Here is a 24761-nt window from a genome sequence, read left to right as displayed (position 1 = left end):
TGATCAATGAACCTAGGACAGGCTATTTCATCTGTGTGTGCAATGCAAATATAAAAGTAAAAATAAAAGCCATGACAATGTTCACTTCTAAACAACAACAACAAAAACAACATCTAGATGTACCGAAGAGCGGTACAAAATATGACCGCCGCCCAGTCCTTTACATTGTCTGCAAAAATAAATCACACTTGTCAATTCCCCCAAAACCAATGACAGAATCCAATTGGACAGTATACAGGTAAATCTGTCATAATGAACACACTCTAAAAAGTGCTAATCTAACAAAATTTAACCAAGTGTTATTAATCTTATATCAAGATAAAAAATTATATCAGTATAAAGAGACTTACCTAGAGCTTTATCGTGAAATCATTTTGACTTAATTTAAGAAAAGTTTGACTTATTTTAAGACATCTCATCCTGAAAATAAGCAAATTTGTCTGCCAGTGCGTTAAGCAAATTTGTCCTAAAAACAAGCAAATTTGTCTGCCAGTGCATTGAGTAAATTTGTCTTGATAAGACACCTTAAAATAAGTCAAGGTTTTCTTAAATTAAGTCAAAATGATCTTACGGGAGAGCACTAGGTAAGTCTTTTCATACTAAAAACAATACCAAATAGATTATTTGATCTTAATAGAAGATTAACAACACTTGGTTAGATTTCATTTTTTGCAGTGTATTCTTTATCACATTAACTCCTAGCCTACAGTAGCCTAATGTATGTCTAGTTTTTCACATGCAAAACTGCAACCTAAGGTTAGTGGTTCTGTCCTCCTGAAATCTGCTTTCTTTTTATGTCTTGAGAAAGGTAAACCTTTACTTATGAAATTCAGATATTGTGATGTATCATAGATGAATATCAGGATCGTTGAATCGTGATATCCTTATTGTGGGCAAAGTATCATGACCGCATCAGGGCTAAGAATTACAGAGTAACTCATATATTGATAATGACAATGATAGCTGACAAGCACGTCAGACATCATGTGAAACAGTGAAGCCTAAGCCTCAAAATAAATTGGCTTCAATTCACAACTACACTTTTTTTATTACACTTTTTACTCTTGGTCAGGGATGCCAATCATCTGTGGTGATTGAAGTGAGATTTCAATCTCCGCTATAAATTGAGTAGCTTAAAGCATTTGCTAGATAAAGCATTTGCTGCTGTTGTTGATAGAGCGCTACAGTGGGCATCGCTTTCAAATGACCACTTCATTCGCGCATTACGCGGCGTGAAGCTGCGTGAAGCTTTAGTACCACTTTCAGCCACTGTGCGTCGCTCTGCCACTGTACATCGCTCTGCCTGCCGTCCCTTACATAATTGTTGCCGAGAGTAATCCCAGCCTACGAATTCAATAACAAAATAAATCAGGCATAATTAAACATTACCTCGATTTAGGCTACTTGGGTATGGCTTAAGGCTTGACTACACGAAAATCGAAATTTGCTGTCTACATTATTGTCAGTGTTGGGGTTAACGCAACTACGCAAATCAAAACAGTGGTGTGATAATTGAGCCAGTAGAGAAATAACTGTTCAGAATTAATCTGTAGCCTTGGGTAGGCTTCTGCAGAAAACAATGTTGTTGCCGATTTAATACTATCTGGCTACGTTTTTAACAGGCTACGCAATAGAGGCTTAGACAACTATGACCCACGTTTTGGTTTCGTAAATTAATTTGGCCTACTTCTTGACTGCAATGTAGTCAATTGACTGCTTGACATGTCATTTTTATTTTTCTGTACAATAAACAATTACATCTGCTTTATGCCGCAGAATTATATTCATATTTGGCTGACTGCAGACGCGCCACTTCCCTCCCCATATTCCAAGATTAAGATAGTATGAAGTGCTTTTTGTAAAAAAATAGTTAAAACGAATAGCTATTTGCAATTTGACAAAACACTGGTCCTCATTTTGCGAATGCGAGGACGATATGAGCCTGTTGCATTTAGTTAGATGTCCGAGTCACGCATAATGTTTGAAAACCACTGGCTCGTAATCACAATAATTTAACACACGACAGTTGGATAACCTACTTCATCATGTCCCCATGCCTACATTTTTGTGAGTAACATAGAGATCGTTAAAAACAATAAAGTATGGCTCTCCGTTTGGGACATCGAAAACTTATATTTTTAATAGACTACCGTCGAAGATGCTTACTTGCAAAAGCCTCGGGATAACACCTTATCTCCACTATCATCAGTCATGCCCCTTGATCAAAGTGGGGAATGAAATAAAAGTTTGAGAACCACTGGCTTAACAAGTTACCTACAGTCCAGAACACAGAATCTGTTGCAATATTCTGATGATCGGCGATGATATCGGCAAATGTTTGTTTTCCAAAGTAAGAATTTCACTTCACCATGCACCTTCGACAATACCTGGCCTACCTGGTATCATTACAAACATTATTCTGTGTCCTAAAACTGGCATATTTTATGGCATTGTGTCATGTAAGTTCGTTGCAAAATCTAGAGAAATGTGTGAGGTGGTCAGCGGGGGACAATTGAGACACACATTGGATTGTTTTATTACTTGAACACTCCACACTATCCACAGCTGTGGTAGGCCTATCAGGGGCAGGAGGATTACTGTCAGCGCAGGCTTTATATAAAATTCTTCAACAGAAGGCCTCGAATGTTGTCTTGTTTGTGGAGCGCTTTGCTTCGCTTCTGTAATTTCGGCTTCATTGAAAATGAGGGCTTCCCTCAATGACCCTCCGAGAATAAATAAAGGTTGAATGAATGAATTAATGCAGGCTTGCCCAAAATAAAGGCATGTGGTTTGCGCAGCCTACAGTAAATAACAGACCCGCCAGAATGTGCGTTATGATGCTTTTTTACGAGCAAGATGTTTTGGTACCCTACGCACACTGCATGTTCTTAAATAACAATGATCATCAGTAATATTCGACCATTAATTTGGGTAAATGGGCAAGCGAGACCACCTTGATTGGCTGATTGGCTGATGATTGTAACGCGGGCATGATTCCAAACACCTCCCTTACGATGATGAGTGACAGGTCTCAGAATGCGTGCGCTACACAAGGACGGAAGATGATGAATAACTGGGGTCGTAGGCTATTCACAAAGGCTTTTATCTTACTACTAGGAGTAGGCTACTCCTAAATCGCACTTAAAGATTTTAGATTGGAGTTTTCTCTTAAAAGTTATTCACAAAGCCTTTCAGACAACTCCTAAACTAGGAGTGAGTCTTCGTGGCTATGGGTGACGTCATTACTCATGCACGAGCTTGACTGAAGTGACCACCTTGATTGGCTGACGATTGTAACGCGGGAATTCCAAACACCTCTCTTCCGATGATGACTGACAGGTGACAGGTCGGAGAATGCGTGCGCTACACAAGTAGTGCGAAGGACGGAAGATGATTAATAACTGAATAAAAAGGCCTAGCCTAAATGAATAAAGAGTAAGGCAAAACAAATAGCTTAGTAGCCTAATGAAACATGGGCCTATGGATTGATGCAGTAGCCTACCTTTGCAACATTATTAAATGAATCTGTCACCATATCCCTAGGCTACGTTTGCAAAGAGGAGAACATTTTAATTTGATTCACAATGAAACGTTACATTTCATTTACATGTTAACAATGAGTAGTTTTGGTTGTTGTTGGTGGCGTTATTGCATCCCTTTTATGAATGCAAAATTGTTCCCTTGCGATTGGAAGCTCCTGTTGCGCATAGGCTATTTCAAAACATTGCAACGTAAAATGCCACAAAAAAGCTGTTTATGAATAGGTCTTAGTGAGTTAGGAGTCCTCTCGACTTAAGCTGTCCCAGACTTAGGTGCTACATTTAGGTCTAAAATGCTTCGTGAATTACTTTTTGTGAAAAAATTAGGAGTCCTGAAGTTAGGAGTGACACGCCCATTATTTTTAGGAGTTGCTCCTAAATTCGCCAGTTAGGAGCTACTTTTAGCCTTAAAATTATTTGTGAATACGGCCCCTGAATAAAAAGGCCTAGCCTAAATGAATCAAGGCAAAACAAATAGCCTAGTAGCCCAATGAAACATACGGATTGATGTAGTATCTTTGTAACATTATTAAATTATTCTGTTACTATGCCTACGTTTGCAAAAGAGAACATTTTAATTTGATTCACACTAATGTTACATTTAATTTACATGTTGACAATGATTAGCCCAGTTTTGGTTGTTGTTGGTGGCGTTATTGCATGTTAGTTATGCCTACAATGCAAAATTGGAAGCTCGTGTAGCTGCATAGGATTTCAAAACCGCAGGTTTGTGAATAGGTCTGTGAGTAAGGAGTCAATTTGACTTCTTTTAAGCTGTCAGAGGTGGGAAGGTGTGATTTTTGGGGGGAAGGGCCGGATTAACTGGGCACAATTGTCTGATGGCCCCCCTTCCCCCCAGCCAACGTGAATCGGGTGGTTAGTTAATAGGCCTATCGTGAAGATTTTTCCTGCCATCTAAGGCACGAGCGCATCTGTGAGGCCAAGCCTCACCAAGTAGCTCGTTTGTTTACAACTAACATTCCATTTAATTAAACTGCTTTATAGGCTATGCCGAAATAGTTTTCAACATTTTGAATATTAGTGTCGGGTGAATTGAAATGTTCTCAAAGTAGCCTTATGGCTGAAAGCTGCTTGGGACCCCCCACGTCAAGCAATATAACCATACAAACGCGCTCCCTGCACTCATTGTTTCAAAAGGAGTAATTTTGGCTTTGTCAGAACTGAAGAGCTGTGGACGACACGGCACGGTATGCCCAATGAAAATAAATTAACGCAACTCAACACAACACAACACAGACCCCGCTTCTCTCGCGTCAGTCACTGACATGAACGAAACACAGAACCCGCTTCTCTCACGGCAGTCACTGACAGTAACCTAGAATAAATGCATGGGGAAAAACACTTCCCCATGACAAAGACATCGTAAAACACTGAAAGTTAATATTTTGTCACTAGCAACATTCATCTGTCCTTTGTCAAATGTATTATGTTCCAAGTACCCTATGCGTAATTCTGCTTCATAAAGTTGAACAAATACATTTGCTTATTTCACAGAAAAATATAAATAGCCAGTCTACAGTGCAGAGTTGGTAAGTTATGGTAGGCCAACCTGCAGTGAACATACAAACAGGGGAAATTATTTATCTTGCAGCTGAGTAGCCTCAGGTGCGCACGTAGACATAAGGCCGAACATGCAAGCGCCAATGAATCGTGCTCTCACGACAATCGCGCCGTTAAACTTAAATAGGTTAACATCACTCTAAATTCGCCTTCAAGCAAGGAAAACGATGATTTGAAGACATCTGTTTCGTTGGAAGGGCAAGGGGTAGCAACAGGGCAACACAGAGACAGGCCCGATGGCAGGGCTGTTATGAGAGTATTAAAATATGGGATATTCTACGGGAAAACATTACAACGGCAAGACAGCGGGGAAAGTTAAAATACGTGATAAACACGGAAAAAGTTGGCATGCATTGTTTCGGTCCCCGTGCACAGGGATTTTTTTGTCATACTATTAATCACATATGATTATTTGTGAAATTGTGCAAACAGGCGCAACACATTTGAAAAGGAAGGACTGGTAGCATGCAAGCTCACGGGAAAGATTGATTTAAGAACGTTATCACAAAGTGTGTGGCTGTGGCGCGGGCGGAAGACAATTGGCAGGGGAGGGTCATGTCTTTTTTAACAATTCTGTCGGAGGGTCATTGAACAATTTCTAGCAGACAAGAGAGGGTCATGCAACTTCCAACTGAAGCACTCAAAATTCCTCCGGTGGCCCCTTCAATAAATAACGACCAGTCCCTAGATTGCTGCTGGGCTATATGTCTTGGTTCTGTTAACAACTCACTGTCAAACGCATAGCCTATCTCGCGGTTGCATCCATTACAAACAAACATGCACTGTGAACGTCTGGGATTGGGGAGAGCACTAAATGCTCTACTGAATAAGCACAAAGTCAAACCTTTAAATGAAAAACACTCTTTAATAATCCAAAAAAATAAACCGCTAATGAAGTAAACTTGACCATCAACAATCGTTTATCGCTTGTAACTCCGTGATACCAGGACGTAACAGGAAGGCATTTGGCTGAGCAACGGAGGTTAATATGCTCCATGTTTTGTCCAAACTGTCTATCATCGTTGCACTCGGAGAAAACCGGAATGTTTCATTCGTCCCCGTTTCAATCGTCCCGGTTGTACCTACTCAAAACGCAGATAGAACCTTATTATTCTAAGGTAGCGAAATAGCGTTCAGCATGATTCATGCCCAATTAATTCCCCCTGTTAAAGTGTTCGCCTTTGTAGTTTGGTTTCGTGATAGCCTATGATAAACGGCTTATGGCCAAATATGTGAAAACGTTAAAATACAGTAGGCGATAAACCCGGAAAAAGTTGACAGTGATTTTTTCATAATCACTTTGGAGGGTCATAGAAAAATGTATTGCTGGCGAGGGAGGGTCACGTCTTTTTGGACTAATGCTCCCAAAACTCCTCCGGTAGCCCCTTAAATAAATAACGAACAGTCCCTAATGAAGTAAACTTGTGACCATCAAAAATCGTTTATCGCCTGTAACTCCGTGATAACAGGACGTAACAGGAAGGCATTTGGCTGAGCAATGGAGGTTAATACTCTATATTTTGTCCAAATGATGTCTGTCTATCATCGTTGCACTCGGAGAAAACCAGAATGTTTAATTTGTCCTGCGTCTCTACGGCTGCAAACGGGATTCACTCGCAGTTAACCAAATATTTCTTTATTAGGGCAGAGCAGGCATATTTCTGGCTATTACATTATTTCTAAACTAGTCTGCTAAAGTCTGTAGTGAAGTCTGTGTAGGGTTTTCCAGGCTCCATTTCTTTTTACGAGACACCCTGCTCACTTGAGCCATCTACCGGTTGTTTGGGTTGTTGCAGCGTCTCACTGGAAAAATACAAATTAAAGTCGCGTGATACCGCGTGATACCGCGTGATCCCACGCGCGGACCGCGAGTGAAGCTGGCCAAATCGAAGCACTGCCCACTGTATATATGTTGCTGCTGTTGATGTTGTCGAGGGCACTATACGTAAGGGATGCATACCTGATACAGGGAATATCTCACAGATGTACACACGCAGCAGTCGCAGGCAGCAGGTCCCCACAAAACGTAAGCGCTCCAAATCCAGCAGGGTGGCTGTGTACTGGAAGCCCTTTAGTCCACGCAGCTCTTCCACACCCAACACAAGCGTCGTCCAGCTCCAGTGCAAGATACTCAGCAAGGACTCAAAACACTCCTAAAAATCATAAAATATTTACATTTGTGTAGTGCTGCTAATGTTGAGAAACTAGGAAAAAGCATGCAAAATCAACACTACGAGATTACTTTGTATGGATTTACTTTCTACAGGCACTTATCAGAGTCCACCAGGAACCCATTCTATTTATCTAATGCATGCTTGCTCTTAGGGAAATCTTTTAAGATGACACGCAGATATATATCCATCCATATACCAAGTTTGGTTTTGATATGTGAAAGTTTTGCTGAGATATGACTTCAATTCCTGTAACTTTTGTGAGGCTTGGTCAGAAGATCATGTATGTCAAGATTCATTAAGATTGGATAAAATTTGTGACCTTTGTGAAATCCAATATGATGTAAATTGACGTCATAAGGTGCGTTGAGACACATAACATAGAAACTTTGTTCAAATGTTACTACATAGCTCTTGAAAAAGACAATTAAGGTATGTTCATCAATCAGTGATGGCACCAACACATCAGAAAGGCCACACTCTAGACCTTGTACTTTCCTCTGGCTTCTCGGTGTCTAATTTAGAAATTGTTGATATTGGTATCTCTGACCACTCTATGATTTTGTTTGAATGCTCTATGTTTTGCTCCCCTGTCTCTATTTGATTACAGTGATTACAGTGACCTGAAAAACTATAGGCCTATTTCCAAATTACCTTTTGTTTCAAAGATCCTGGAAAAAGTTGTTCTCTCTCAGGTCACTTCTTATTTGAATGCTTTCAACATCCTAGATAAATTTCAGTCAGGTTTGAGAAAACTTCATAGCACCGAATCTGTTCTACTTAAGGTGCAAAATGATATTCTTTGCTCAGTAGATAATGGTTCTTCTGCCCTCTTAGCACTTCTTGACCTTAGTACTGCTTTTGATACCATTGACCATAGCATCCTGTTAAAACGTCTGGAGGATGAAGTTGGTCTGCAAGGGGTGGTGTTGAAATGGTTCACATCATATCTGAATGATAGAACATTCTCTGTAAGATTAGGTAATTGCTCTTCGTCCATTGCACCTATCAAATGTGGTGTCCCTCAGGGTTCCATTTTAGGCCCTCTGCTATTCTCCCTATATATGCTGCCTCTTGGCTCCATTTTTAACAAACATAACATTCAATATCACTGCTATGCTGATGAGACTCAATTTTATCTGCCATTAACAGCCGATAGTTCCTGCACCTTGGAAAGCCTGTTTAACTGCTTTAATGACATAAAGAGTTGGATGGCTGCAAACTTCTTACAATTAAATGAAAAGAAAACAGAGATAATTATTTTTGGTCCACTCAGCTCTGTTCCTAAGATAAGAAATGCACTTGGGCCACTGGCTGTAAATTGCCACAGTGAGGTCAGAAATCTAGGTGTTTTCCTAGATTCCTCTTTGAATTTCAATAAGCAAGTCAGTAGTGTGGTTAAGGGAAGCTTTTTTCAACTAATACAAATAGCTAAATTAAAGCCCTGGCTCTCATATACTGACTTAGAAACTGTAATCCATGCTTTTGTTACATCTAGGCTGGACTATTGTAACTCTCTGTATTTAGGTCTGAACCAATCTACCCTTGCTAGACTTCAATTAGTCCAAAATGCAGCAGCTAGGCTTCTTACTGGAACAAAGAAACATATGCACATATGTCCTGTGCTGGCCCAACTCCATTGGTTACCTGTCAATTACAGAATTCATTTTAAAGTTTTACTTTTTGTTTTCAAAGCCCTAAATGGAATGGCACCACAATATATCTGTGACCTTTTAAGTCCCTACTGTCCTATTAGGCCACTGAGGTCTTCCTCACAACTTCTCCTATCAGTCCCAAAGGCAACCCTTAAAACTAAAGGTGATGGAGCTTTTTCTGTTGCTGCCCCTAGACTCTGGAAGTCCTAGACTCTATTGTTGTTTCCCTATAGAAATTAAGTCCTCTCCCACCATCAGTAGTTTTAAATCAAATTTAAAGACCCATCTATTTTCTTTGGCCTATAATGTCCAATCATTTCTCCCCTTGTTTGGTTGTTTATTTTTATTTTATTTTTTATTTATTTAATCTTATTTCTATTTCTTTTCTGCATTATATTAACTTGCATCTAACTTTACTGTACATCTTTCTCTAGGCCTATAGTAGCAGTAGTTTCAGTAACCATATGTTTATCTTTATCTACAATCATAATCTGTTTATTATTATTATTTTATTATTATTATTTTGTATTTTCATTTATTTATTTGTATTTTTTTGTCATTTATGTCTTTATTTTTTGTTATTATTTATGTTTATTTTATTTCTGAGCACCTTGGGTCAATAACATTGCGTTTAAGTGTGCTATATAAATAAATATGACTTGATTTGACTATGGCAGCCCATAGGGCAGAAAGTTTCGGGACTCACCACTGACCACTCATTTGCGGATCTCTAAACCCAGCCGTCTAACACCACCAACGGGTCAAAATGTGGCCGAAAATTGAACAGCGTCGAAAGTTATGAAATTCGGCACACTGATTCAGGACCGTCCCATGATCACTCTCACCAATTTACAGAACTCTATGCCCAACACTCTACCGCCATCAATGGGTCGAAACTGGACTCGCATTTACGCATGTGACCATTGAATGGTGCGTCCGATTTTCACAAATCAGGCACCGTTGGAATCCCTGGACCGACCTGAGTTCAATGAGTTCAAGTTCCCCAATACGTCACTTTCCTCCATATTGGACCTCCGCCATATTGGATTTAGTCCAAACTCTACGAAAAGTTTCAGCGGTCACAAATTTTATCCGTTTTTCACAGAACTTTGCAGAGATGATCTTCTGACCGAGCCGCACAAACAATACTTGCCAGATTTTTCCATTTCAAGTTTGTTTGCCCGTGACAGCCAATCAAATATGGCGACGAAGCCGCCAAACAGGAAGTGGACTAACATCTCAAGTTTCATTCCATCTCAAAATGATCAGTAGCCAGAGATATTTTGCCCCTATGCAATACTATATAAAGCAACCCAAGCCTCAATATATCTCATCATGAGCCTGTCAAAATTGTTACTTACCACTGAAACAGTCCTTGCAAAAGAGCGTTTCAGGATGTGGACTGGCTCACTGGTCTGCTGCTTCCCCTTTGCTGTGTTGCCATCATTAGATGGCAACCTGCAAGAACAATGGCAATTTAAAGTGTAAAGATTATTAAGAGACCTTGGGCCCAAGTTTGAAAACGGAATCTCCCGGTGGAAAGCTAAGTCAAGGCGGAGGACTGATATGGAAGCGTTGAATTCTCATCTATCTATCAGCTATTAAAAGTCAACATGCCTTTATGGTAAGGGATTTGTAGAACTATTCAGACTTTTAAAGAGGTCATAGAATCAAATAATGGCAGTTCAGTATGGCATAGTCAAATAATGGCAGTTCAGTATGTAAAATGGACATACAGGGAACCTCAAAATCCCATGGTCATCTCCTTCATATGCAAATGTCACAACTTGAAATTGCCGCTGTAAAACGGTCCCATATTTCTTCAATATTCCAAACTGCACCACATTCTGGCTCTGGTCTGTACCTTTTTAACGCCCTGAAATTTACATACACACCAGCCCACTTTCTGAGCCAGCGCAGAGCTCACACACACACCACTTCACGCAACTCAGCTACAGGAAGTCCACTACAGGAACTTGCTACTTGCTAGGTTTGCCCGTAGATGTAGTAAGCATTAAATCTTGATTATTGAAAAACATGAAAAATGCAGTCAACAAGTGTGGGCACAGTGGAAGGAGTAACCATCACACTGGTAACTTTTCCAATGTCTGCCAACTGCCTGGGAACAATAGACAGCACTTTGCTTAGCAGGCCTAACCCCAGGTGATAGGTATCAATGGGAGACCCACTAACAGGCTAGCTAACTTTGTATGCTAAGCTAAGCAAACTAACGAACAAAATCCCTCATGTATATAGTGGACATTTTAAAATTATTCGGTGCTTCTTTGGGGTAACTTTCATTTAAATCCATATTTTGGGGGCACAGCATGTATAGCAATTATACAAAAGTATGCATTTACATTTAGCTTAACATGCTATCTTTCTGGCTCAATGATGCACGGCTCCATTTGCATGGGGTAATCACGACGGTAAATTGGCTTTGAAACATAACGTTTCACTTCAGAAGGGGGCGCTAAATCTGCTAAAACGGACCTTTTGATTCTCCAGCCTAATTATAGGGTTGCAAATGGACCTGTAAAATAACATCTGAGCATTTTTTTTTTTGACAGACCATAGTTGCATACCTTCTATGTAACATCACAGACCAAGATAAAATACTCCGTTCATCCATTCTATGACCCCTTTTAAAGGCTATTGTAAAACGCATTCCATTTAAAGGTATTGCTCAACGCTGTTACTGGTCTGGTTTAGTCAACTTCAGTCAGGCTCTGCTCTTGTGCGTCTAAACCAAGATCTGCACTCTTGTTATCGCCCAGAGATTCCGTTTTCAGCGCTTAGTATGAAAAAATCGCTAGAAGTAGAACAAAAAGAAAACTCACCTATACAACAACTGAGGTATTTGGCCTGCATTCACATCAGTACCATTGTTGGACTTCTTTGAGCTCTTGAACTGAAACATCACACTGCAACCGAAAATAGACATTTTCCACCAACTATTCAAAGCTCTGGCAAATCTATATAATTTTCCTTAAATTTCCTATTTTATCCCTTTGTTCATAACCCTTTATAGTTTCTTGAGGTCTTAATAAGAAACATATCTTTTTTACTTTGGTCAACATACCAAAAGGAAGAAGCACCACAACACCATTTTCAACCCTGCCTAAATAAGGAATACTATGCAAGGTAATTTTCTTCAAAGTAAAACTCCCATTTTGCAGTCATATTTTCCGGTCAACTACAAATATTGGCACTAAATGATTTGGTCTGGGCTCTCCTCTGCAGAGGAGGCTACTATAAGACTACGTAAGACTACAGGTAAAGCAGTGCTTCACCAAAAAAAGTAATAGAATTTCGAATTTAATAGAAAGTAATAGAATTTAAACAGCTACAGTAATTATACAACACCAAAACAGAAAAAATTGGGACGTTGTGTAAAATGTGAATAAAAACAGAATGTAATAATCTGCAAATCTCTTAAACTCATATTTAGTTGCAAAAAGGACACAGACAACATATCAAATGTTGAAAATGACATATCTGACTATTTCATGAAAAATATATGCATTTTGAATTTGATATCAGCAACATGTTTCAAAAAAAGTTGGGACGGGGTAACAAAATCCTGGAAAAGTTGTGTAATGATAAAGAAAATAAAATGAGGAATATTTCACAACTAATTCCGGTAACTGGCAACACGATTGGGTATGAACAAGAGCATCCTAGAGAGGCAGAGTATCTTATAAGTAAAGTTTTAGGGGTATTCATCACTCTATATAAACCTGTGTGCACCAGTGATGAAACATGGAGGAGCATTAGTGCCTACAGCATGGGCATCTTGCACATTTGGCAAAGCACAATTCTGAATGATGTATACAGGTTTTGAGCAACAAATACTGCCATCCAGACAATGTCTTTTCCAGGGAAGACCTAACTCTAACTGTCTGTACCTCACAGAATCATCACAACAGATCACCACAATTACTGTAGTTTGCACATAATACTGATAATCCTACAGTAATCATATTTTATGTGTACTTGTTTACTTCACACAGGGATGTGAGGACCAAAAAGCTGGAAAATATACAGGGCATGTCAAAAAGTTGTGCAACATGCAGATTTCAACTGTTAAATATTTGTGCAATAAAATTAAGTGTGGCCTTTTCTCCCTTCTTTAACTTAGTTAGAAGTTCAGTCCAGCACTCTAAGAAACTAAAACAGAGACTCAGTTATCCTGTGTTTTTCGAACTGTAAAATATTTGTCTTAATTCTGCCAGTTAAAGGCACTATCTTAACACAATCTGAGACTGAAATGGAAGACTTAAAAGCAGTATGCCGTATATTTGCCTTATTTTAGGAATATGTTATTCAATACTTTTAATACTTGAAAGTACCCTGCTTTGTCATCACAGATCAACATGATTCACATGGGACGCATTTTTAGGTCAGAAAATCCAGAATTTAGGATTAATGTTGAAAAATCACAATCTTGCATACAGTACATACGATACATACATACTACAAATATGTGTACAAAAACTTTGCATGAATAACAGAGCATAACACAATAATCAAAGTGCCTCAAACTCCAGAGGGTTAGCATTACATTCACATTCAACTAATACTTTTGTCAAAAAAACATGAAATGTTTGCAAGGTGCATTTACCTGTCATCAGTAGTAATAGTGGCTTGGCCATGTGAACCACAGTCACTACTTGGGCCAGACACACGAGCCCATGCAACATACCACCACCCTTGCTGCAGCAGCACTGGCTCATCAAACATCATGGCATATTTTTCCCTGTTGAAATACAGAGGAAAAGCCTGCTAATGCCTTGACAGTAATCAGCTTGGTTGTCCTTGATTAAAACTAGTACAGTGTGTCTCTTCTGTGTAACAGTTATAGCCAAGGAGTAGTTTCATTCTCACAAAGATTGATTTTAAAAATCTAAAACAGCATTACAGTATAGTCTTGTATCATTTATTTGTAATTGACACAATCAGTTACCTGGCAGCGCAGTCATAGGCCAGTACATCAGTTTCAGCTAATAGCTCGCCATCTGTCTCATGATCACCCCCATCTGGGCCAAGCTCAAACAGCTGTAATATAAACAAAATATCAGCAGTTTAGTCACTAGGCAATTAATGGCAAGTCATGGACAATCTTAGACATGCAGCCTACACTTTGTACCTGAAGTACGACAAATTATTCATATCTAACTTCATGAGTCATTTTCATGACACTGTACACCATGAGACAATTTTACATGTCAGTAGGATATACACATAATGGTAACACTTTATTTTAATGTGTCGCTGTTACAGTGTACCTACCTAATTAGGTACAGTGGTACAACCTGTGTAACAACATGTACTATCAGGTACTATCATTGTACTTGCGTTATGTATTTGTGGGTACCTACATATAGTTGTTGCATTGTAATACTGAGTGCTTTTACAAAACTTTCCCAATTTGCCTAAATTTTCATCAGAGGCAAATAGCTGACCTGAGACCTGCTGGATGGGGTAAATCTGGTCATGATAGATTTGATATACAAACCATTCTTAGCTCCAGTCAAGGCCTCATTGTCTTCAGTGTACATGTAACAGCTGTGCTGCTACAACCTTGTTACTCTTTGATACAGTGGAATAAACCTATTAAGTGTACCAGTTAATTACTTACATGTACATAGGACATGTATGTTGTGTCTTGGAACACATTAAAACTAGATGCACCGCAGAGCGGTACAAAATATGACCACCACCCAGTCCAGCATATTTTTTCCACAAAAAGAAATCACGCTGAAAGGCCTATATGATTCTAATTGTCTCACTAAATTGCATTATCCACACTCAATTCTCACTGGTATCTGCTATACAACAAGTACCAAAACATGATTAGTTCATAGATTTCACATGTAAAATTCATTTTATCCAACCCCACCTCCATCTTGCCTGTTCATAATTCTGAGAAATTCTTGATTGTTTGTGTTATGTTTATGTTATGTGTGTGGGTGTGTGTGTGTGTGTGAGTGTGTGTGTGTGTGTGTGTGTGTGTGTGTGTGAGTGCCTGCGTATGTGCCTGTGCATGCAAGCGTACATATGTCTACTGTGTGAGTATGTGTCATACGTATGATTACTGTGAATGTATGTGTGTGTGTGTGTGTGTATATCTGTTTGTGCACATGTGTGCACATGAAATGGGTTAACATGACCCCTGGAGGCAAACATACGGAAAAAAATGGTCATCCTAGGCCCTACAGTTCTCAAGATATTCACAGAGAACTGTGTCTGCCCTACCCTCCTTTCGGGGGGCCAATCCAGCGGGGGGGCTACAGATCAAAACGAAAAATGACGGTTACATGCTATCCATGTGGGGGTACATGCCCACCAAGTTTTGTGTACCCCGGGAATCCTTGTTGGTGTACGTCACTAAATGTACATATAAATTATTTTATTGTAAGGCCCCCCATGAACGAAAGTACACAAAACTTGGCATGCATTTGGAGGGTGTCATAATGATCCTACACTTTTAATTTCGTGCAGTTTTGACCTTGTCAGCCAGAGATATTGTAATGAAAACACCTAATTTTTTGCTTTTTAGTTTTTAACTAGGTGGCGCTATACATGAAATAAGTGGTAATGGGATGGGTTGACATGCCCCCTTAAGACCAACATACATAAAAAAGGTGGACCTCCTAGGCCCTACGGTTCTCGAGATATTCACAGAAAACTGTCTCCGGCCACCTACAGGTGTATAGTAACATAAATTAATTTATTGTGTGGCCCCCCATGAACGGAATTCCACAAAACTTGGCATGCATACAGAGGTTGTCATAATGATCCTACACTTCCAATTTCGTGCAGTTTTGACTATGTTAGGTCACAGATACCTTCAATTACAACACCTCATTTTTACTTTTTTGTGTTTAACTAGGTGGCACTATACATGAAATGAGTGGTTATGGAATGGGTTGACTTGGCCCCTTGAGATCAACATACAAAAAAAAATGGTCCTCCTAAACCCTACGGTTTTCGAGATATTCACAGAAAACTGTGTCTGCCCTACCCTCCTTTCGGGGGGTCCAGTCCAGCGGGGGGGGCTACAGATCAAAACGAAAAACGATGGTTCCATGCTATCCATGTGGGGTTACATGCCCACCAAGTTTCGTGTACCCCGGTCTTTCAGTGTCCCGGGAATCACTGACGGAAATTTGGGCATGCGAAAAAGAAAAAAAAAAAGAAAAAAAAATCTGACTAAACCTATATGACCGCCGCTTCGCTGCGCGGCGGTCATAATAATTTAATAGCCAGAAATATGCCTGCCCTGCCCTAATAAAGAAATATTTGGTTAACTGCGAGTGAATCCCGTTTGCAGCCGTAGAAGAAACGCAGGACAAATTAAACATTCTGGTTATCTCCGAGTGCAACGATGATAGACAGACATCATTTGGACAAAATATAGAGCATATTAACCTCCGTTGCTCAGCCAAATGCCTTCCTGTTATGTCCTGTTATCACGGAGTTACAGGCGATAAACGATTTTTGATGGTCACAAGTTTACTTCATTAGCGGTTTATTTTTTGGATTATTAAAGAGTGTTTTTCATTTAAAGGTTTGACTTCGTGCTTATTATGACCGCCGCGCAGCGAAGCGGCGGTCATATAGGTTTAGTCAGATTTTTTTTTTTTTTTTTCTTTTTTTTCTTTTTCTTTTTTTTTTTTTTTTTTCTTTTTCGCATGCCCAAATTTCCGTCAATGATTCCCGGGACACTGAAAGACCGGGGTACACGAAACTTGGTGGACATGTAACCCCACATGGATAGCATGGAACCATCGTTTTTCGTTTTGATCTGTAGCCCCCCCGCTGAATTGGACCCCCCGAAAGGAGGGTAGGGCAGACACAGTTTTCTGTGAATATCTCGAAAACCGTAGGGTTTAGGAGGACCATTTTTTTTTTGTATGTTGATCTCAAGGGGCCATGTCAACCCATTCCATAACCACTCATTTCATGTATAGCGCCACCTAGTTAAACACAAAAAAGTAAAAATGAGGTGGTGTAATTGAAGGTATCTGTGACCTAACATAGTCAAAACTGCACGAAATTGGAAGTGTAGGATCATTATGACACCCTCTGTATGCACGCCAAGTTTTGTGGAATTCCGTTCATGGGGGGCCACACAATAAATTAATTTATGTTACTATACACCAACTGGCCTGTAGGTGGCCGGAGACAGTTTTCTGTGAATATCTTGAGAACCGTAGGGCCGAGGAGGTCCACCTTTTTTTTGTATGTTGGTCTTAAGGGGGCATGTCAACCCATCCCATTACCACTTATTTCATGTATAGCGCCACCTAGTTAAAAATTAAAAAGCAAAAAATTAGGTGTTTTCATCTCAATATCTCTGGCTGACAAGGTCAAAACTGCACGAAATTAAAAGTGTAGGATCATTATGACACCCTCTGAATGCATGCCAAGTTTTGTGTACTTTCGTTCATGGGGGGCCTTACAATAAAATAATTTATGTGTACATTTAGTGACGTACACCAACAAGGATTCCTGGGACACTGAAAGACCGGGGTACACAAAACTTGGTGGGCATGTAACCCCACATGGATAGCATGGAACCATCGTTTTTCGTTTTGATCTGCAGCCCCCCCGCTGGACTGGACCCCCCGAAAGGAGGGTAGGGCAGACACAGTTCTCTGTGAATCTTTTATGGTATGTTGGTCTCAAGGGCCCACATCAACCTGGCTCATAATCACTCATTTGTGATTTGCCCCCCCCCCCCCTCCCGCCCCGGTCAAAAATGAAAATGCAATATTATTCTGCTTTAATCGCCCCTATCTTCAGTTAAGATGTTCAGAACTGCACCAAATTGTATGTGTATGATTGACCTGGCATTCTCTGGGGGTCTGGGGGTATGCCAAGTTTCGTAGAATTTCATCCATGGGGGGGGCTAAAAAAATTAGGTTATGTGTACATTTAGTGACTGTACACTCATTGGCCTGTAAATGGCGGTGCACACATATAAACATGCACACACACAGGCACCCACATACTATCGGTATTAGAACGGCCGATACATAATTACAAATTCAATAGGATCAAAAGAAAGCCAAAATATTCATCATCATCATCATGGCTGCATTTTCAGTATTGGCGATAAGTAGTCGTTTGTCCACTAGATGGCGCATCGTTGCAGTGAGACGTAATTTTTTTGGAAGTTAAAAGTGGGTTGAAAAAATAATGGACACTTCCTACAAGGACTGTAATTTACCGCAGCGGACATCTAATAAGGACAGGACGATGTTCACATGAAGTGTAAGTGAGGATGAAGTGAGGATGTTTATCGGACATGCTTGGTTTTTACTGCAGGTACGTTAATCTTGTAATATCAATAAGGACCTAGGTAATGTTACCGTTACCGTTGGTTGAGTGATGGAGGCCCATTTGATTGATTGCATTTGTAGAAAACTATAAATGCGGTTATACCAAGCAAATTGATAGCAGCACTGTTTGTATCTTTCGACTGTCATTTATTGCACGTGCTACAAAATCATTCTGTGCAATGGAAGATTTACCAACGTTACACCGGTCTGATACAGTTTTGCCTATACATGCTTGAGACTGAGACGCCTGTTTATTTTGTTTTAAGTGCGTGCAGGGTGTGAGAGGGGAATCGATGTGCTTTGATTCCAGCTTGGTAGTTGTAGTCTGTGAAATTAAAAAGCACGTGTGTGTGAAGTATCCAAACAATGACACCTTCATTTCATTATGGCTGCTTTAGCAACACACCTTAAGCTACTGTGTAGTGGGTCCCATTTAGAAGTGGCTACTTCATTCGCGCTTTCCTTGACTCATGGAACTGCGTGAATGTTATTACAACTTTTCGCCACGATATGGCAGTTTAAGTCCGCTTGATACTGTAAGTCGTAAGCCATTGGTTTCCAAAGGAGATTTTATTTGTGTCGCCAGCATAGCCTATTGACAATTTATGTTGTAAATAGGCCTACCTTATAATCCTACCTGTAGCTTAGGGAAGCTAACCGCTTTCTATTAGGATCTAGTTTGTTAGTTACAGTTTTGTCATAACTCCCTAATGCATTTTTGCATTTAGAATAGCCAGAGCGTGTATATCTCAATCTGAAAATTAAACAATATCGGGTGCCTATGGACTAGGCTGGGTGAACCCAGCCTGATCTGCCCGCTATTTATTTTTTGATTTCTTAAAAGATTGAGCTTGGTCTGATGAAAGCCAGCACGAACAATAACGGACAAAAGCTCTTCAACTTTGGCCCGTTAAAATGTGTATGAACAGTCTAGCGACGCATTTCATCAAGGCCCATTTGGACATGTCAGTTATTTGCACCACTGGTTAGATGTAAAACAGCATTTCGTTTCAGACTACTGTTACTTAATTTGTGCATTGACAATAAAGTATTACATGAACTAAAGATGACTAAAATCTTATGTAGAAGAAGAAATATTCACAAAAAATCCATCCATCCAAAAATGACCTTTGTTTTCGATAGCTGTTGAAAACGGCATGGAACTGACAGAGATGTTTTTGTTTATAAATACATAAAAAATAAATAAATAAATAAATAACATTATGCTGATACCTTTTGCTTTTCCCAAATACAATGTAGCCTACAGGTGTAAGTGACCTTTCATCAATCCAGTTTCAATGGATGAACTGTGATGACCTGCCCTACTTGTGATTGTTTAGAGATTTTAAAGGTTTTATAACAATGCTACATCTTCTTTGGCTATTCTACAATCTATTCACCTTTTCAGCACAAGTAGGCTACTTTCTGTGCAGCCGCACACACACACTCAGGCATGCCAAACAAGCATACACAAAAGTTTCAAGAGTGGGGGATGGAGTAAAAGATGGAGACAAATTGAAGTGTGATTTATTTTCGCGGAATGGATGTACAGGACTGAGCGGCGGTCATATTTTGTACCGCTATGCGGTACATCTAGTTCAGTAGAGCATTTAGTGCTCTTCCCAATCCCAGACGTTCACATCGCATGTTTGTTTGTAATGGATGCAACCGCGAGATAGGCTACGCGTTTGACGGCAATGAGTTGTTAACGGACATGAATCAAGACATATAGCCCAGCAGCAATCTAGGGACTGTTCGTTATTTATTGAAGGGGCCACCGGAGGAATTTTGAGTGCTTCAGTCAAAAGTTGCATGACCCTCCCTTGCCTGCTAGAAATTGTTCAATGACCCTCCGACAGAATTGTTAAAAAAGACATGACCCTCCCCCTTGCCAATTGTCGCATGTCTTCCGCCCGCGCTGCTTTGCGCCACAGCCACACACTGTGATAACGTTCTTAAATCAATCTTTCGTGAGCTTGCATGCTACCAGTCCTTCCTTTTCAAATGTGCTGCGCCTGTTTGCACAATTTCACAAATAATCATATGTGATTAATAATATGACATATAATCCCTGTGCACGGGGACCGAAACAATGCATGCCAACTTTTTCCGTGTTTATCACGTATTTTAACTTTCCCCCGCTGTCTTGCCGTAGAATAGGCTATCCCATATTTTAATACTCTCATAACAACCCTGCCATCGGGCCTGTCTCTGTGTTGCCCTGTTGCTACCCCTTGCCCTTCCAACGTAACAGATGTCTTCAAATCATCGTTTTCCTTGCTTGAATGTCATAAACATACAACTTTATGCAGCAGAATTACGCAGAGGCTACTTGGAACATAACACATTTGACAAAGGACAGATGTATCGTAACACCCCCAATTATCACCACTTTTGTTCAGAAATTCTAAAACAACAATGTTTTTTAACACTTCAAAATAACATTTGCTAAATTAACCTTACATTTTTCAGTAGCCATAGGTGTGTAGATTTGAACAAAATCTGGTTTGGTTCTTAACGGGAGCATTTACTGCCTGGAATATCCGATTTTGTTTACCACGCTCAGAGTTATAGTGCTGGCCTGATGGGTCGCCTATTTACACCGTTTCAACGGCACATGGACAGTTAGACCGAGAATTCTTGTCGTGAAATTAAAATTCCACTGGAGCTCCAAGCGGTTGTGTACACGCAGCCTTACAACACTGTTTACAGCTCTTTGAGTCACGGTAAAATGTCATTTTTGGTACATAGCTAATTTAGATACACCTATGGTGTGGGTGGTTGCGTCTCTTTAGGAGTCCGCTGTCTTGGTTTGTATAGAAATGGATATAAGTGACACATACACGCAAGACGGTGGAAATACGGGACCGACGGTAATAGGGTGAGTTCCGATATGTTGCTAGTGACAAAATATTAACTTTCAGTGTTTTACGATGTCTTTGTAATGGGGAAGTGTTTTTCCCCATGCATTTATTCTAGGCTACTGTCAGTGACTGACGCGAGAGAAGCGGTGTCTGTGTTGTGTTGCGTTGCGTTAGTTTATTTTCATTGGGCATGCCGTGCCGTGCCGTCCACAGCTCTTCAGTTCTGACAAAGCCAAAATTACTCCTTTTGAAACAATGAGTGCAGGAAGCGCGTTTGTATGGTTATATTGCTTGACGGGGGGGATCCCAAGCAGCTTTCAGCCATTGGCTTCACAGATGCGCTCGTGCCTTAGATCTGGGCCCAGTTTCCCGATAACGACGGAGACACGCTCTTAAGAGGGTTTTCTACGATTCATCTTACGATCGTTCGTTTGGTTTTTCCGACTGTTTCCCGAACATGCTCGTAGCGTGAACGCGCGCGCACTGCTCTTAAGATGCTCTTAAGGGGAGCTGTCCACGTTAATAGTTCTGAAATATCCTCTGATTTGATGGTGATGTCAGGTGACTGCACGTCACAGCTATAGGCCTACCGTTTAAACTTCGGATCTAGGCCTACACATTAATTCACATCAATACGAAAATAGAAACACTTTGACATCTGCATGTAAGCATCCCAAGTAGGTTATATACCACACAGAGACATAAATATTTCTAATTATTTTAAGATTAGATTGTTGCACCATGCAATATTTTTTCGCGGTGTCACTTAAGAACACGTTTGAAGATAAGAAAGAAGTCGAGTAAGAAAGAGAGGAAATGTGTAGGCTTAGATTTTGATGCAGTAGGCTACAGACTACACCACATGTTGCTTTCTCTGCTTTTTACCTCATAGTCCTAATAAAATATTCACTTATTAGCAAAGATAATGTCAAACTATTCTGGCAACGTCTCGTTTCATAACTTGATTGCATTTTTGTCCTCTTTTCATCACATTATTATGACCCTTAAATGTAGGCTATTTTGCACGCTAAAATCTGATTCATCACAGGTAAACACAATAAAGAATGGGAACGTAAGTTGTAATTCCTCTGTATGTCCTGTTGGTGACCTCAGTGAGAAGTACTGTTAAGACACTCCTAAACGTTCCACATACTCGACGCACCCGACCGGTAGCGCGACAATGTGTCGTCACAGAAACGCCGTAACCATTTATACTCGCGCGTCGTGGTCACGACACTAGTTGCAATATTCTCCTGAACAGAGGTGTCGCTGTTGTGAAAAGATTAACTACGTTACACAGCAGAAGACGCTGCATTAAGAAACACTAGTAGCAGAGAATGTAAACTGGCTCTGCTATTAGCTAGCCTCTGTGATGGTACTTCAGACTTTGGTTGCTACTATTCACAACTACCACCATCATTATCATCTAGTTTCCAAGGTGTGCACACAGGTAGATAGATAGATGGATAAGATAGATACTTTAGTCATCCCGAGGGAAATTGTAATAATTTAAACAGTTTAGTTAGCTGGCTAGCTAGCTAGCAGCTGGCTGAGTTTGTGTAATTTCCTGAAGTGGAGAGATTTTGTTCAGGCCTTAATAGATATCCTTTGTTTGAAAATAAATCGTTTCTATTCTTTCCTCTTAATTCCATGTGTTGCAACTCTCGCTGGTAACTTTGTTAACTTATCCAGCAAACTATTAAAAATTCACAACTGTAACAAAACACTGCAACTCTCGCTTGCCCTCGAACTAGTCCATCTTCCTGTTTCCGCTTGGTCAGTGGTGAGTGGTGCGCTACCTCGCGCTACCTGGCTAAAATCCTGGCGCGCCAGCAAGATCTACGTCATTTTGACGTCATGGTGTCGCGCTACCGGTAGGGTGCGTCGAGTATGTAGAAGCCTTAAGCTACGATGGTTTCGGGAAACAATCGGCAAATCTTAAGACGTTCGTATTTTAGCCAGGTAAGACGTTCGGATTTTAGCCAGGTAGCGCGAGGTAGCGCACCACTCACCACTGACAAAGCGGAAACAGGAAGATGGACTAGTTCGAGGGCAAGCGAGAGTTGCAGTGTTTTGTTACAGTTGTGAATTTTTAATAGTTTGCTGGATAAGTTAACAAAGTTACCAGCGAGAGTTGCAACACATGGAATTAAGAGGAAAGAATAGAAACGATTTATTAGAGGGACTTTACGACGCTCTTAGGCTTAAGATGCTTTCGGGGAACTGGGCCCAGGGGTCCCCAACCTTTTACGTACCATGGACCGGTTTGATTCCCATTTTTTTTTTCACGGACCGTGGGGGGGGGCAATGTTCCATATGTGTTGTGCATGCATTACTTGAAAAGAACTAGCTCAAGTTATGTATGAACAGTGAAGGTAACGAACTCTTAAAAACGTGAAAAACGTGAACTTGAAGAAGTGAAAATTGAACAACTTGAAGCTACATCTATCAAGTGTGAACATGCTTAACAAAATATGGGAACAAAACATGGGAACTAAACGTGCATTACGAATATAATCAGTGGGAGCCCTGTGCTTGTTTCCCTGCAACAAGACAGTGACACCCTCAGTGTGTTTGAAATGTCCAGTCGATTGCGCAATTTTGTCTTAGTTGCAGTCATTGCAGAAAACCCGGCCTCGCATAGATATGTGGTGGGAAATGGTAGCAACGTTGTCAGCGCTTTTACGGCTATCTCGGGATATTCTGCTTTGGTTTTGATCGATCAACTGCTCTTCCTCCTGCGCTGACATGTTAGGACTATTCGGGATATTGACAAATGGGTTGCGGACCCACTCATTGGTTTGCCGTGGCTCTTTGGAGGATGGGAAGTAGCCTAACGCTCAAACTCATTTGAAAGTGCAACAAGGTGATCGCGCACCAGCTGCGAGAGAAAGGGCCCTGCCTCAGTCTCACCCAAAACCCCCACTACTGTTTGGAACATATCAAATACACCCCGTCCCCATTCGTCCCCACAAATCAAGCTTGGCTTTAAATGCAGCGACTTTATCTGCCAGTTTAAAGACAGTCGTCATTCTCCCCTGGAGTGACAGGTTGAGGTCATTAAGCAACCCGAATATGCCACATAGGTAAGCGAGTTTTGAGCCAGTCCTCATCACTAAAATGTGCAGCTAACGGTGACTTTTTTTCTGTAAGAAATCTCTGCAGCGGCTCTCGCAACTTAAACACCCTGGCCAGTGTCTGCTAAAGATGCTTGTTTTTTGTTGCTCATTCTAGCAGTTTAGCTAACTTCGTGTGACACTACCGTTCGCCAAGAACTGATCAAGTGAAGTGAGCTGACCTGAGGCTGCGCAGCGCTGAAGGCAATATGTAAAGTGTTAAAGGCGGGACAGACGTAAGAAAATACATTACAAATACAATACAAAATGCAAACATGCGTGCAATCAAACAACTGCATATAGGCCTATGAGTTTAGTTTGCATGCATTTTTTTTTTAACTCATGTCGTAGGCTACGGCCCGGTTAGGAATGTACGGGCCGCGGCCCGGTGGTTGGGGACCGCTGCCTTAGATGGCAGGAAAAATCTTCAGCCTATTAACTGACCACCCGATTCACGTTGGCTGGGGGGTAAGGGGGGCCATCAG

The 24761-nt window shown here is 40.5% G+C and overlaps 1 protein-coding gene across 14 annotated transcripts in view; it reads right to left on the bottom strand.

Annotated features, from left to right (window-relative positions):
• mycbp2 (MYC binding protein 2) overlaps positions 1-24761 on the bottom strand; it is a 301458-nt gene that overhangs the window by 179874 nt on the left and 96823 nt on the right. For all 14 annotated transcript variants that reach the window (XM_042066141.1, XM_042066068.1, XM_042066086.1 and 11 more), the window contains 5 exons: positions 13913-14004; positions 13571-13705; positions 11787-11870; positions 10308-10404; positions 7081-7273 (listed from right to left, as the gene is read on the bottom strand). In XM_042066141.1, the coding sequence (XP_041922075.1) occupies positions 7081-7273; positions 10308-10404; positions 11787-11870; positions 13571-13705; positions 13913-14004 (601 nt within the window). The remainder of the gene's footprint in view (positions 1-7080; positions 7274-10307; positions 10405-11786; positions 11871-13570; positions 13706-13912; positions 14005-24761) is intronic.

Source organism: Alosa sapidissima, chromosome 2, assembly GCF_018492685.1.
Source record: "Alosa sapidissima isolate fAloSap1 chromosome 2, fAloSap1.pri, whole genome shotgun sequence".
NCBI classification, from domain to species: Eukaryota; Metazoa; Chordata; class Actinopteri; order Clupeiformes; family Clupeidae; genus Alosa; species Alosa sapidissima.
The sequence above is the reverse complement of the archived record's forward strand: the minus strand, read 5'-3'. Positions and strand labels throughout refer to the sequence as shown.